The sequence below is a fragment of the Cnephaeus nilssonii genome, assembly GCF_951640355.1.
Source record: "Cnephaeus nilssonii genome assembly, chromosome: 17".
NCBI lineage: Eukaryota > Metazoa > Chordata > Mammalia > Chiroptera > Vespertilionidae > Cnephaeus > Cnephaeus nilssonii.
Genome location: NC_137088.1, coordinates 51,399,485 through 51,415,571, shown reverse-complemented (window position 1 = coordinate 51,415,571; position 16,087 = coordinate 51,399,485). Strand labels below are relative to the sequence as shown.

Sequence of the window (16,087 nt, the reverse complement as noted above, 5' to 3'; positions counted from 1 at the left end):
AGAGAAAAACATCAATGTGAGAGAGAAACATTGATCGGTTGCCTCCCATTCATGCCAGACTGGGATGGAACCCACAACCTTTAGGTGTGCGGGATGAATCTCCAACCAACTGTGTCACACCAGTCAGGACCCGCTCCTTGATTTTTTTAAGCCATGTAGCTAAGAAGAAAATAGAGGAGAGGTTTGTTCCACCAGGGCTCTTTCTCAGAGCCTCTCAACAAGTTTTAAAAAAAAATGATGACGTTATGATTAAGACAACAAGAAAAATAATAGAGAAGCACTAACATGGTTACAGTAAACTGTGGCTCAGGCCCTGCATTCCTCCATTTGAGCCCAGCGCCCAGGTTCACTCTCCCCAGAAGAGAATAAGCTATCCTCTGTCCCTACCCTCTCCCTCCCCACCTTTAATCACCCACCTCCTACAGGCCTCCAGTTTCACTCAACGGACTTCAGCTCATCCATCAGATTTCAGCTTAGGCCGCACTTCCTCCACAGGCCCTCCCGGACCACCATGCCCGGCCTCTCTGCCAGGATTCAGTGGCCTTTCCTGGGCTGTGCAGCATCCCTCGTAGTTTTGTAATGCAATGCTTGTAGGCTCCATGAGGACAGGGGCTAGTCCACTAGGCATTCTTCCACATCCCGAGTCTAGCATAGTGCCTGACATGTAATTAGACATCTCAGTAGACATGGTGCCAGGAGAACTACAAAGCATGCCACTTCTTTTAAGGTTTGAACTTATATAATGAAATTTTGAAGACCAAGTGTTTCATGACCTGAAAGGGATATTAACAATTGCAGAAAAGTAATACCCAGTCTATTTTCTCAGGCCACTCAATAATTTGGAAACCCGGAGAAGGCTTAACAGTGCTTACTACTGGAACAGTCTTTCCTAAAGGGACTTCTAGTCCCTCCTCCAGTCATTTAAACTCATTCCATTTCCTCTGGTTCCCTCGAAGGGAATGCTCGGGGACTGAATTATAATTATGACATTTCCCTTTAGCTTTCCCTTCTCGGAATTTAATAACTTCAGCTTCTTAAACTTTTCCCCATAAAATCTATTAATACTATTCATTGCTTTCTCACTTTTTCATATTACTCATATCTTAGCACTTACTGTTAAATATCACAAAGAAAAAAATAATTTGAGCCTCACATTCTTACCTTTGTTCTCTGAGGGCTTAAAGACAAAAATAAAAAAACTCAATGATTATATCTATCAATTGAAGAGTAAAATATGGGTTTAGTAATAAACATTTCGTCTCAATTAGTCTATTTATTTATTTAATTTTGCTCTTTGAGGCTCATGTTTTGAAACATGCTCTACTTCATAGAAGAGCATGTTCTAAAAAAGATGATGTGAAGCCCATGGTTTGATATAAGTCTTTACATTAAATCATTAGAAATCATCCCACATTTTCCAGAATGGTCCCATTTTAAATATTTGGACCCATTTTTCCATAAGTAGAACTCATAAGTGTCATATCTTTTTCCTAATTTGGAGCTCAAAAAATATGGTCAAAATACAAGTAACATATAATCTCTAGGTAATGATGTTAAAATCAGTAGGAAACATTAATTGCAGCCTCCCTCTGTAGCTGGGGCTATGCTAGTCATTCATAGACACTTTCTCTTCTAATCATTAAAACATCTCTGAGATAGATGCTACTTTAATGCCATTTTACAGATGAGGAAACTGAGGCCCAGAAAAACTTAGAATCACCATCCTGTAGGTGGCAGAGCAGGGAACCCAATAGGCCTGTCTGACAGTGTACTCTAAGCTCTAGTCACAATGCTTAAAGTTCTGGAAATATTGATTTTTGGTTTTTGTTTCTCTATTTGCTCTTTCATAAATGACCTGATCCAGTTTTGTGCATATAGTAGCTTCATAATAATTCTTTGATATTTGACCTTTCATACTTTGTTGGCAAGACTATAAATTGGTTTAACCACTTTGGAAATCACTTTGACAACACCTAGGAGTATTGAAGATGTGCATATCCTAGGGCCTGGCCATGATTCCCTGGGCAGTATGGCAGATTCAACTGGTCAACTGAGCCAACCCCCTTCCACAGCCCCACACCATCCAGAAATTCTCTTCTAATTGGCTGAGGGTTGATCCACATGATCCTGTTCTGGCCAATTGGGTGTAAGTAAAAATCACTAAGTGGGGCTCCTAGGAAACTTGTTTACAGAGACAATATGACCATATGGCTTTCTTGGACTTTTGTTCCTTTCCCTTCTTCCTGACCGTAACATGACACAATGCCTGGAGTTGCTGTAACTATTTTGTGACCATGAAACAGCAAATCTGAGGATAAAAGTGTATCCTCTAAGGACAGCAGAGCAGAGAGAGGGACCAAACCTGGATCCCCTTGGCATCGCTTACCTGCCATGCAGCCTTGGAATGCCTGCCTCCAGGCTATTGTGATACTAGGAAGAGGAACCTCTGACGCCACCAACTCACTGTTGTTGGATTTCTTTTCCCAGCTCTCCAGAGAAACTGTCACAACTGTGCACAAAGTGACATGAACATAAGATTTAATATGAAAAATTACAAAAAGTTAGTGCCCATCAAAAAAGAAATGGATAAATTGTGGCATCTTCATGCAATGAAACACCACATCACAATTAAAAGGTAGTGATAATTTTTGAAACCAACTTCCCGTTCCCCTGGACTGCGAAGGCTGTGTTGAGGAGAGAACTTCCCATAAGCCCTGAAGAAAGGGTAGGATGAAAAGATTGAGCTACGCAGTGGAGAGGAAACAGTGTTATGAACTGAATTGTGTGTCTCCCCAAAATTCATATGTTAAAATCCTAACCGCCAATGTGTCTACATTTGGAGGTAGGACTTTTAAGGAAATAATTAAGGTTACATGAGGTCATAGAGTGGGGCCCTAATCCAATAAGTCTGATGTCCTTATAAGAAGAGGAAGAGACACCAGGAGCACACCCACACAGAGGAAAGGCCATGTGAGACACAGCAAGAAGGTGGCTGCCTGCAAGCCAAGGAGAGAGGCCTCAGGAGAAATTACCTCTTGGACTTGCAGCCTCCAGACCAGTGAGGAAATAAATTTTTGCTGTTTAAGCCATATAGACTATGGTATTCTGTATCACAGCCTGAGCAGACTATTAGAACTGTGGTTGTCAATAGTGGTACTGCACTCATTGAAGAAATTGGTGGGGATGAGGTAGAGTAAAGGGGAGGTGGGTAATTTCTGGTGGTTACAAAGCCTAAGAAGCACAGGAGCCATTAGTGGACAGCAGCCAGGGAGGCCAAATCTTCTTCGGTGTCTAGTTCAGTCCTTGCAACAAAAAAGAATTCTATCTTTTAACTATCCCACAGGACATTCATGTAGAGGAGAAACCTGTGTATAAGTAATTATCTAAGGTTATGAAAAATGCAAAAGTTTGGGGAGCTAGGCAATATTATACACTGAATTTCCTAGGAAAGTAACTACTACGTAGATTAAGACAGGATTGTGCTTTGTTTTCTTCAGAACTTTGCCAAATGGTACTCATCACCATTTTGAAAAAATTTGATTGCTGATAGTAATGCTCCTAAAGATGTTTGAACTGTCCACACACCATATTCTCATCAGTGTTCATTCATAGCTGTTGTATATGCGAAGTCGGAAAACCATGGTGAGCTGGCTAAATCCAGCCTGCTGCCTGCTTTTGTAAATAAAGTTTTATTGGAACACAGCCATGCTTGTTATTTATATACTAGAGGCCCGGCTCATGAAATCGTGTGTGGGTATGGTCCCTAGGTCTAGCCTCCAATCAGGGCCATCTTCCCCGGCTGCCAGCAGCTGGCCCCGCCCCCCCCCCCACCCCAGTTCCCGCTTGCCATCTGGCGATGGGAGCCTGAAGATCAGAGAAGGGACCAAGAGGTCGGCCAGTTCCGCCCACTCGCCAGCCCTGCCCCCCGCCACCACCCACCCCAGTTCCCAGTTTGCCATTGGCGATCGGAACCTGCCAGCTGGGGAAAGGGACTGAGAGTTGGTCAGTGCACCTCATAGTGACTGGTCGAGCGGTCGTTCTGCCTTTATGATCTCTGGGCTTTTATTATATAGGATTGTCTATGGCTGTTTTCTCAGTACAAGAGCAGAGCTGAGAATGGCTCACAAAACCGAAAATATTTACTATCTGACCCTTCACAGAAATGTTGGCAAACCCCTGTTATATACCTGATTCTGTGTTTACTGCTAACATCCAATTACTTAATCTAGTTTAATCCTAGAATATTTACTTATGAAAATATGCATGATTTTATTATGTTAATTCCCCTTTAAGTTTTATTAATTATAGTTAATGCATTATGTTGATTCTTTCAAAATTGTGTAGATACCTATGTATCTGTGAAACTCATTTCAGGAAAAAAAATAAAATTCATTTCAGTAAGAAGGGGAGAGTATTTTTAAATATCCTCAGAGTTAAGAACAACTATTCTAGACCTAAGATAACAAAAAGCATAAAGAACAAAAAGAGTTATGTGACCAAGAAGAAAATCGAAAACAGGAGCCATGCTGAAGATGAACTGACTATAAGCTCCATTAGAGAAGCTACTGGGCTTATTTGTGCATCACTTAACTCGTGAGCTGGTACACAGGAGGCATTCAATAAGCACTTGGCTGAATGATTTGATGAACGGAGGAATGAATGAGACATGCAAATGACTGAAGGAAAAAGGACTGAAGTAGTGAACTTCCTGTCTCAAGGGGTCATCCAGCAGAAGCTCAATGGTCATTTGCTGGACAGTTTATAGAAGCAATTCCTTCATATAAGGGGTAAGTGGGTGGGCTAGAAAACCTTCTAGGATGCTCAAATTCTATTTCTAAGGCCGAGAACTAACACACCAAAGTCACAAAGCTCATACTCTGGAGCAGCAAAGACCTTGTTCCAATTTTGGACTGAATATGATATAAAACTGTCAGGATTTGCCTAGCCTCCTGACCTCATTCCCCAACAAGTTACACGAGGCAATATAGAGAGCAAGTAGAGTGTGGACTAGTTTAGAAGACTCTGGAATTAAAGGGTAAACTGTTGGCAGAGATGGACACAAAATTTTCTCCCATCTTTGAATGCATCTCACTTTGTGATAGGATGCTGGAGAGCCTTCCATCAGAAGGTAAAGTCTATTGCCCTGCCTGGGCTGAGCTGATGACTTGCTTTGAGCAATAGAATGTAACAGAAGGGACACCATGTGACTTCTGGGCCTAGGTCTCAAGAGACCTGATAGCTTCTGCCTAAACTCTCTGGGACTCACAGCTCCCTGTGATGAAGTTTGGTTGCGCTCAGGGACCAGCAGAGTTGGGCTCATGGGCCAAATCCACCCTACCACCTGCTTCTGTAAATCAAGTTTTACTGGAAAACAGTGATGCCCATTTGTTAATGTAATACCTATGACTGCCTTCACAGTATAACAACAATATTGAATAGCTGTACCAGGGACTAAATGCCCCACAAAACCAAAAATACTTACTACCTGAGCCTTTACACAAAAGTTAGCTGAATCTTGGTCTAGCTGCTGGTGGATGAGGCCAGACGGAACAGAGAGGTGCTGTCCCAGCGAGGTCTCCCTAGAACAAGCAGCTCCCAGTTAAGCTACCAGACCGGTACCACCACATGAGTGACCCCAGGTGAGCCCAGCAGAACAGTCCAGCTGAACTCAGCGCACATTGCAGACCCATAACATAAATACATATAATGGTTGTTGTTTTAAGCTGCTAAGTTGTAGGGTAGTTTATTCTGCAGCAAGAGGTAACTAAAAATGGCTCTGCCATTTGATGTGTGTGGTAGACACTTTATTCCCAGCTCATATTATTTGGGCTCACCACTTTATGCAGACTGGCTGGCTTCCAACTACCAGTATCTGGATCTCTCTGCCTGGGGGCTTTCTCCAAAGCCCTGGCAAGGGCTCTGTCCAAGCTGGGAAATTAACACTCCATCTGCACCCTACCATTCATCAATTCGGTATAAAAAACCATCCAGCTCCCTCACGCTCTGGAAGGGATAACTCCCAGGCATACGTTGTACACTATTTCCAGGTTTCCTCGCAGGGTAGCATTCTGTTCTCCTACTGGCTTGATATCACACTCTTTATTAGCAGCTAGCCCTTGTGTCTATTTTTCCCATGACTTTACTGGTATTTCCTGAACATCCCAAATAAGCCACTTTCACTCAAATCCTTGTCACACGCTGTATTCCAAGTCAGTATGCAAACCAAGAAAACACTGAGCATAACCTTAGACAAGTTTCTTTCTCTCTCTAAACCCTGGTTTCCTTACCTGTAAAATGGAAATAATAGGAGTATTTCTATCCTGGGAGGTGGTTGTGAGTACTTAACTTAAGATAAAGTCTGAGAAACACCCAGCTAAGCTCTTAGTGGTGACAACACACTTTGGCTAACTCCTCATCCTCTGTGCATTGGCTCTGGTGTTGGCCAAGCCATGCACAGAGCTCTGGTGTTGCCCAAGGCACTTCTAATGACCAGGCTACTAACTGAAGGACTATGAGACACCAGTGCAGAGAGGAAGAGAGCGCGTGTGTTCAGCTGCAGTGTGCTGGGGCTTGTACTGGTTTCCAGTCACGTCCCAGTTGAGAAGTCTGAGCCCCATGCCCCAGATCCACGTCTGGAAGACACTGTGGCTCCTGACTTCTAAGTTGGCACACTAGGCTGGAGCCTGCTGCGTGCCTGGCCCCAGGGACCCATCCCCGACAGGAAGGAGGAACGTTGTCAAGGAAGTGTGCAGACCTGACTTCAGACAATTAGAAAAACATCACTCTTCCTGATCGTGGAAGGTGAGCATGAATTCAACTGCAGCCTTAAAAAGACATGGGGTGGGGGAGAATGTTTTTCTTTTCTCCTTTAAGAGAGGAGTCTGTCTACGCAAAACCCTCCACTCCTAAAAGCCTATAAATACACACCCAAACCTGGAGAAAAAATTAAGAGCATAACTTCTGCCCCATGCACAACAAAACATTCCATTTGCTCTATCGAATAGCTTCTGTTCTCTTTTGAAGGTTAACTCCTTAACTCTCCTTCCTCATGACCTGCCCCAGGCTATTCAGGGATGTTTAGGGGCGGGCTGGACTGGGAAGCTGCTCAGATACCTGCACAAATCCTCACATCCATGTGAAGGGACTCCGTCAGGCTGAGGCGAGGCAGTGCGGGGTAGCGCATGCACAGCTCTGGATCACGGCTAGACCCAGAATGATGGCAACACTACAATTACCCTGCAGGACAGGGATGGAAGTGACTATTTTAGAACCTGGAAACATCTCAATGGCCTCTTGGAGTCACATTTGGGAAAGTCCCTTTTACCACTGTTGTCTTCTTTCATGCAATAGGATGTCAGTGGCAGGGACATTTCCTACCAGAAACATCAAGGGATCCGTGTAGACTTTGGAGAAGCTTGAAAGGGTGCTGTGATTTGCAAGACTTGACTCTGGCTGGAAATGCTATTTTTCTTTCAGAAGAAAATATTTTCATTCTAGGGTTTGTAGAGTCAACACAATTAAAATAGCTTGTGGCCAGATGCTCTCCAATCACAGGGCATCAAACCTTTGCAACATTTCTTTGCACAGTCCACACATCTTTCCAAGGCCTGCTGATTAGATGCTTGGGGATATCTGTGGTGGAAAATAGAATGTGTTTGGGATGGAGCTAGAGTCCTCCTTGGAGCCATTTGACTTTAGGTCATCCAGCTTCTCAGAGATTCTCAGGGCCTCTGTTTCCTGATCTGGTACTTACACTGTAAGCTTCCTTCCTCCCCATCCCAGAACTTTTCTTGCAATGAAATGGAGAAAAAGTATAATAACAGCAACAAAAAGCCCAGGATGTAGTATGTGCTCAAGTAATGTGAGGTCCTATCATTAGAGCATCTCTTGAAGTTCTCCAACTTGTAAGAAAATGAAAATATGAAAAAAGGGAAATCAAACAGAAGCTATTGATTGAGCATAGACTCTCTAATTAGACAACTTGGCTTCAATGACCTTTGCTATGTCCTAGGAGTATGATCAAGGGCAATTCATCTTTCACTTCCCTGGTTTCCCCAACTATAATACAGTACAAGGACCCAGTAGCTTCTGTAGCATTAGATGAGACAATTCATACAAATCCAACACAAAATCTGGGATTCAGTAGCCACCAGTAAAGTATAGTTGCTTTAATTAGTATCATAATTATATTTTTAAACTATTGTTATTGAAGACTGATCTTCTTTCATGCATAGAAATGCAGACTGTCAATCACAAAGCATGTACTTGGTGGCCATTCAGAAGGATTCAGGGCACCTGGTAGCAATTAGGGTGACTGCAGGAGGGCACGCTGTTCCAGACCAGTATACCTGTATGAGCGTGGTGTCATAACCCCTGATGGGTTCCCATCAGCTGGATGAAGATTGACTAAAGAGACCTATTACAAATTTTAGTCAAGGTATTAATGTATGTGAAGGTCTCTATTAAAAATAAGTTGGTGGGAAATCAAGTTATCTAGACCAACCACACTTTTTTTTTCTTACTTGTATCTTAAATAAATTTTTTGAATAGAAGACCAGGGCTGATTTGAAGCTCAACACCCCTGATATTGCCCAACAACTTGTGTATTACCAGCATTTAAGTACCTGCTCTCTATGTGATACTTATCAGATTTTCCTGTATTACCTCATTCGATACAAGGAGGGGTACTCTTATCATCCCCACTTTAGGGATGAGAGAACCAAGCTCACAGAGGATAAGTAACATGCCCATCATCACCCATTGGTGTGTAACATCTGGGAAACTGAACCCAAACCTGCAAGAAACAGGAGTCTCGAGTTGTAGAGCTGTATCTACGCTGAAGCCCTTTCTTTCGGTCTGCCCTGACTGGCGGGGCATGCAGTGAGGAGAACAGATATGCAGAGAGCACACTTTATTCGTGGATTCCTTCCTGTCCCAGGAAAACTGTAAAGAAGCTGGGAAGTGCTAAGCAGTGGGTAGACTGACAAAAAGTCGATGTTTTAGTCCATCACAACTAGAAAGCAGCTTAACAGGCAGAAGAGTCAAGTACACCAGGGATGACAGCAATTCGAAGGCCTACAATGTGTACCGGGATTTTCACTTTCCAAAGGGCTTGCCCCACATCCTGTCTTGGTCCCTTTAAACTATAATGGAAAGGCAGAATGAACATAAGCACTACTGGGAGTCTACACTATAGAAGGACTGGCTAGAAAGAAAAGAATTTGGAAACCCTAATATACAGAAGTCAAATAAGAATGAAGCTCCAACCCAGGGCTTTACATGTGTGCTAAATACACATTGGCTCAGTGAACAGCACAGCTATATTTCCTAACTTCTATTTTTTAAGTAAAAATGGTTTTAAGAGACTCCAGTCATCCATAAAGTATATGTCTGTGACACACATTAGGAAATTACCCGGAAGAAACACTTCATTTCCAGAGGTCACTCGGTTGCTCGCACTCTGGTAAACAATTCTTGGTGTGTGTTGGGGGACATCCAAACAGACCTTGGCAATAATCTAAAAAACTCAAGCTGAGGTACTTGCTGGACCTGAGGAATTAAGATGTGTAATACATTCCAAATTCATATAGCAGTGATGTTTCAAAAACATCTACCTTTAAAAATAGCATTGCCCTGGCCAGTGTTGCTCACTGCTGAGAGTGTTGGCCTATGCACCAGAGGGTGGCAAGTTCAATTTCCCCCAACCCCCTTCAAGGGCACATACCTGGGTTGCAGGTTTGATCCCCAGCTCAGGTCGGGGCACACGTGGTGGCAACCAATCGATATGTCTCTGTCACATTGATTTTTTTTTTTTTTGCTCTCTCTTTCCCTTCTCCTCCCTTCCTCCCTTCCACTCTTCCTAAAAATCAATGGGAAAAATATTCTCAGGTGAGGATTTTAAATAAATAAATAAATAAATAAATAAATAAATAAATAAATAAAACACTGTTACCAAAACAGACATTTGTTCAACACCAATTCCTCTGTTCATTAGCATAGGTGGTCTGGAGTTGGCAGGATCCGTAGGGAGGAGGTAAACTGGGGGCAGAAACATGGAGTTAGTGAGCTTATGTATTAGTCCAGTACTTTTCAGAGTATTGACTGAGGGGCAACAGTGGATCCAGCAAAACCACTGAGCTATGCCAGGCCCGTCTGCATTGGTTCTGTAGTCGAGGCTGGACTGCGCATGGTGGGGAGAGGCAAGAGAGCAAAGAGGCCTTTCAGCCGCACTACGGAGCATGGGTTTTGTCCTCTGCGCCTGGAGAGTCCCTGAAGAGATCCCAGAATAGAAGTGGGGGATCAAGATCTGTCTTCCAAAGATTGCTCTGGCAGCAGTGTGGCGGCCAAAGAGAAGAAGCTGTCTTCCTGCAGAGTTTGAAGACCTGATCCCAGCACCCTCTACAGCCACAGAGCCTTCTAGAACTGGGCACTTCTTCCGCCAAATGCCGGTCAGCAGTAACCAAGCCCAGAATTTGTACAGACCCTTTTACTTCTAAAACTCTCTGTCTCCGTTCATCAAACAGTCTGGGGAGGTGCGTCAAGGGGATCATCCCCCTTCACAGATGGGGAGCCTCTCTAAGTCACTACAGAACCACAGAACAATGTCCAGTGAGAGGAGCTGCATTCTGGCTCTGCCCCGTTTGAGATCAGAATTTAATTAGTGTGGCGAGAAAATGAAGCATGTTTAAAACTCTGGGAAAAAACTTAATGCCCATTAAGTAGAAATTAATGCTATATAATAATCTGAAAAAGATTGGTTTCAAAAACAAAAGAATGAGTAACTATCACAGAGATACATAGAGCATACCTATGTCAGAAGGCAACTGCCTAGGGATCTGCTTGTAAATTATGCTGTATGTTAGTAATCAAATATTGTTAACATCCAGCATAATTACCATTTCAATTACAGGTTTCAGCAGGAAAAGCCAAAAAGAAAGAATTGGTCCCTCACTGGTTTGGCTCAGTGGATAGAGCGTCGGCCTGCGGACTGAAGGGTCCCAGGTTCAATTCTGGTCAAGGGCACATGCCTGGGGTTGTGGGCTCGATCCCCAGTAGGGTGTATGCAAGAGGCAGCCGATCAATGATTCTCTCTCAGCATAGATGTTTCTATCTCGCTCTTCCTCTCCCTTCCTCTCTGAAATCAATATATATATATATACTTTTTTTTTTTAAGAAAGCATTGGGTCAGGTTTGTAACATGGCTGTGTACAGTCAAGAGAAATTCCGGGACAAAACCACAGAAAGGCTTTGAACATCTAAGCAGCCCCCAGAGTAGAAGAGCAGTCTCTTCAGTGATCGCTCCTGATGATTTTTCTCCATGGCATTTATCTCCACCTGATGTTACTGGTTTTTCTGTTTATGCCCCACCCCTCCCTGGAAGGTAAGATTCCTGAGCACTGAAACTTTGTTCTCTTCCTCTTTCCCAACTCTTCAAAGAGTGTCAGCAAGTAAGTGGGTGCTTGATAAAAATTCGTAGGAGGACAAGAAATCACAATGCCCCATTTTTTTTCCCATCTAAAATTCCAATTTGGCACCATGGTTTTAAGTTATCTCCTTTGAGAGGTTTATATTGGTCTATTCATTGATTAAAATGAGAACTAAAAATCATTTCCTTTCAAAATGTTAGGTAATTTTTAACAGTTAATGTGCTAAAATATAATGTAACAGAACATAAAATTTACCATCTTAACCATTTTTAAATGTAGAGTTCGGTGCAATATTCTGGGCTGGGCAGCTTCAAAGGGCTGTCTCAGGCCAGCCTTCCCACGTGCTGCTTCCGAAGCAGCAGAGACTGAGCCGTCGGAAATACCTTACGTTCTTAAAGATTTACACTCACCAGATTGATGCTTTTCAAGTAGAAGGAAATACAGTATAATATACTTGTACAAAAGCAAGATAATTTAAAATTTTCTTTATTGTTAAGAGTATTACAGATATACCCTTAGCCCCCCTCCATCTGGTTCCCGCTCCACTGCAAGCCTTTACCACCCTATTGTCTGTGTCCGTGGGCAATGCATATCTATAATAATAAAAGCGTAATGTGCTAATTAGACTGGACGTCCTTCCGGATGTCCTTCCAGATGAGTTTCCGGACGAAGCTGGGGCTGTGAGGAAAGCCCGGGCCCTGGGTGCAAGAGGGAAGCCGGTGCCAGCAGCCGGGGAAAGGCAGGCCGACTCTTGCACAAATTTCGTGCATCGGGCCTCTAGTATGCATATAAGTTCTTTGGTTAATCTCTTCCCACATCCCCGCCCCCTTCCCTCTAAGATCTGTTCGTCTGTTCCATGCTTCCTCACCTCTGGACCTATTTTGTTCATCCGATTATTTTGTTCATTAGATTTCACATATAAGTGAAATCATGTGATACTTGTTTTTATCTGACTGGCTTATTTTGCAAAAAATATAATAATTTGTAATGCACCGTAAGTAGTGTGGTCTAGTAATAGGACATACATTTAAAGCAATATAATTAACTTCTTTCCATCTTGTCAGTATCTCTAAGGAGCATTGAATGAAACCTCATTTGATAATTATGTCAAACATCTACATTTGAAACTTTTTGTGAACTTGAGACTTGGTCAAATGGCCCTTGTGAGTCCACTGAGCTAGGCTAAGAGATTAATCTCTAATTTACAGATGAGAAAACTGAGCTCAGAAAAGTTATCTCTTGTTCAAGGTCAACCACAGGGATAGCAGAACTTGTATTCAGGTCAAGGTGGGTGTTTGTGATTGTTGTTTTGAGCCTAGCCTATGAATTTTCTAGACTTGCTTCTTAGTAATAAAAACACCTTCCCTCACAAAGTGGCCTTACATGTCACCTGGTAGCTCAGACCTCCCTTTAGGAAATACAACTTAATTTAATGGGGTGCTAGGGAGAAATTTTTGGATGTACCCAGCATTGTAATATAGAGTTTATGACCAGATGGTATTTGCTTGCTCCTAAACTTACCTTTCTGTTTTATGAGATTACTTTTTTTTTATTTCTATAGCAATAACTAAAGAGGTGAAGGTCATGGCTTTGATCTGTGGAGGGGTCAGTTCCCTTTATTCAAGTTCTAAGATGTTATTGCTATGATTGGTCCCATTCCATAGGCAGCCCCATTGCAAGTTAGAGTGGAACTGGGTGGATGGATCAGTGCAAACCCATTACCAGGAAGCTAAGCAGCAGTAGTCAAATCTCCACTCCTTCAGCCAAAAGCCACTGTGAAATTTCTAAAACATAAGTGAGCCCATGCTAGGTGTCCAACACAGCGTAGGACACAGTGAATGGTTAAAAAGTAAGCTTTAGTCTTATTCAATGTTAATCGACTATTCATCATGAGTCTCTACAATATTACTGGCACTGTGTTGGGTGCTATGGATACAGCAATGATCAAGGCAGACATATCTGTGGAGCTCATAAACTAGAAACTACAGTACGTCTACTCCTACAGTAATAAGTCAATATCATCTTGTAATTAGTTATTATGTAGTGGGTACAAGGATAAAATACCATTCTTATTCTTAGGATCCCACATATAAAATTAGAAAAAAAATAGGTATACTATCAAACATGAATATATATTCAAATATTCTTTATATATATATATATATATATATATATATATATATATATATATATACACATACACATACATTTTGTGTATAAATATTTAAAATAATTGACTGACATTATCTGGAGAGAATGGAGAAATGCCCAATAATGTAAGCTACTGTCATTATTAGGTGCATCTTTCTCGGCATCTTTGTGGTGCTCCTTGCAGAGAGGAGGGTTTATCTCCACAGTGTGTCTGGGTCTCAGACATCTGAGGGGCAGCTTTCACTTGTACATGGGCATCTACTGAGCAGGGTGCACTCTTTAAGGGGAGTTGAAAAGAAGTGTGTTTCATAATGTAAGCAAACAGGGAGAATTTAGGTCACAAGAAATTGGGTCACTGTAAAGTTTTCCCTCCAAAGAGTTTTAAACTTTCCCACAATAAAATTTTTGTTAGAAAAAGATAATCCAACCTTTGGACACAAGGTTAGCATAGAACAGAAGCTGGCAGCCTCATTGCTCTGAGGTGAGCATGAGCATGCTATTGGTGAGCTCAGTGATTCCTTATCTCTCCCTCCTAATCCCTACCTTCTATTCAAAGGCCAATTTTATAGATATAGCAGCTTGAAAATAATGGAACTCATCATTACAGAACAAAACTCTTTGACTTGTGTTTCTGCTTTTATAGACAAACTTGAAATTATTCCTCCAGAATCCCTAAGCCAGGCCACCCTGTGAACAAGATCAGGTCCCAACTTGGATATCATGGCCTCACTAGTACCACACTCATAACCTCATAACCAACCAAGCTAACTAGTCTGATATGGAGTTAGAATGAAATCCCAAACTAGTCCCTGAGTTATTTTCTTTGGGTCTATAATAGAACTTTCTGCAAGAAATATTTTTATTATTTATTAAATAAAAATATTTTTTTTTATCCTCGGTGAATTTTCTTTGGGGATATTTTAATTCCAATTACAATGGATCCTTGGGCAAAGGCTTGGGAAAGAGGTAACATGCCTTTCTGGGACTTAAGAATAACCATTTCACTGTGATGATCTAATAGGCACAAGTTTCCAAATGTCATAGAAAAAAACGAAGCAATCAGGGCAATCCGAAAACCTGAAGGGAGAGCAAAAAAACAGTGAAGTTACAGCTCTACTTTGTAACGACATATTCATGCAGTGAGAAAACCACTCCATATATGACAAGTAGATGTCTGCAAGACACTATTTTGTCACATACTCTATCTAAGAGGGTTTAATGTCCTTAAGTGGTAGAATTTCAGCATGAAATGAAGACTGACTCAAAATGCGCTGAGAAGAATCAGAGCAACATGCTAGCATTTGGCACTACTCTCTAAGACTTGGCTCCCGTATTGTCTAAGGAATACCCTTAACCTGTAGCTATTCCAATTTAGCGAAATGTGTCATAAAATCCTCACTCAGCAATAGGGCTTTCAAAAACCCTAATAAACTTTAAATGAAGTCAAGATTTAATTTTCAGTTAGTATATATCTCATCATATGACATTTTTATTTAGAAATTAGAACACCAATGATTGGCTTAAAATGAAGTCAATCTACTATTTTTATTGAACAGTTCATTCTTCAAATTTTAGCCATTATGTATTTTAAACATGATCACATTTTATTATGGGCTGGAAGTTATATGTTCAATGCAAATAATGAAAACCCTGGGGCATAGAAATGGAATTGTTTAGGGGATATATGTTAGTAATTAATGTTTCTCTGCTTTAAACTATTTCCCTTAATCATTTTGGTGGCAAGGCTGATTAAAATTGAATTTTTAAACAATTTAATAGATTAAAATAGTAATTAGCTCTTACTGAGCTCTTCTGATTGCCTGGTTCTATTGTGCTCAGTGTGTTGCAAGCATATCTCACTTAATTAGCACAACACTTTGAACTTAAAAACTACTCTGAAGTGAGAAGAACAATTTTTGAGCTACTAACTTTAAATGGCATCATGGGAAAGGAACATCCCAACTCCTGAATACTGTAAAATTTTTATTTATTTTATTTGGCACCCCCTAGTGTGAAGAATGGGGAAAGCAATTTCCAACCAAAACTGCTTTCTTATGTCATTCATTCATCACTCATTCATTCCTCATATCTGCATGGATTCTCTATTATGTACAAGACACTGTGGTGGCTGCTGGTATTAAGTAAGGAATAAAACAGACCTGCTCCTGCCTTCAAGAAAATTGTAGTCTAGTATGAGACAAAAATAAGATAAAAAGTGTGCAATTACAAACCATGATGAAGGCACTGATGGTAAAACCTGTGATGGGGCCCTTCACGGCTGAGTGTTAAAGTCGTCTGCAGAGCTCTCCAAGGTGAAGGTGTGAGGTGCACAGATGCTTGATATTCTGAGGAAGAATCCACTGAGGCTGGTGTGCAGGAAGATGCACAAGATTGGATTGGAGGGAGGACCAGGACAGGTTGGGAGTGTTTGTTCTAAGTGTGAAGGAAAGTGGGTAAAAGGTTGAGGCTGGGATGTGAACCGATGAAATTCCTATGTTGTGAAGACTTCT

At 41.6% G+C, this 16,087-nt stretch overlaps 1 protein-coding gene across 5 annotated transcripts in view; it reads right to left on the bottom strand.

Moving 5' to 3' along the window:
• The window catches only part of LOC307113524 (uncharacterized protein), a 113,278-nt gene that overhangs the window by 58,958 nt on the left and 38,233 nt on the right, over positions 1 to 16,087 (bottom strand). For 3 of the 5 annotated variants that reach the window (XM_079795240.1, XM_079795241.1, XM_079795239.1), the window contains exon 2: positions 2,387 to 2,509. In XM_079795240.1, the coding sequence (XP_079651366.1) occupies positions 2,387 to 2,509 (123 nt within the window). Of the gene's footprint in view, positions 1 to 416; positions 774 to 2,386; positions 2,510 to 9,724; positions 9,860 to 9,952; positions 10,213 to 16,087 lie in introns of those variants that run through there. The other 2 variants (XR_013814863.1, XR_013814864.1) reach the window with 2 other exon arrangements.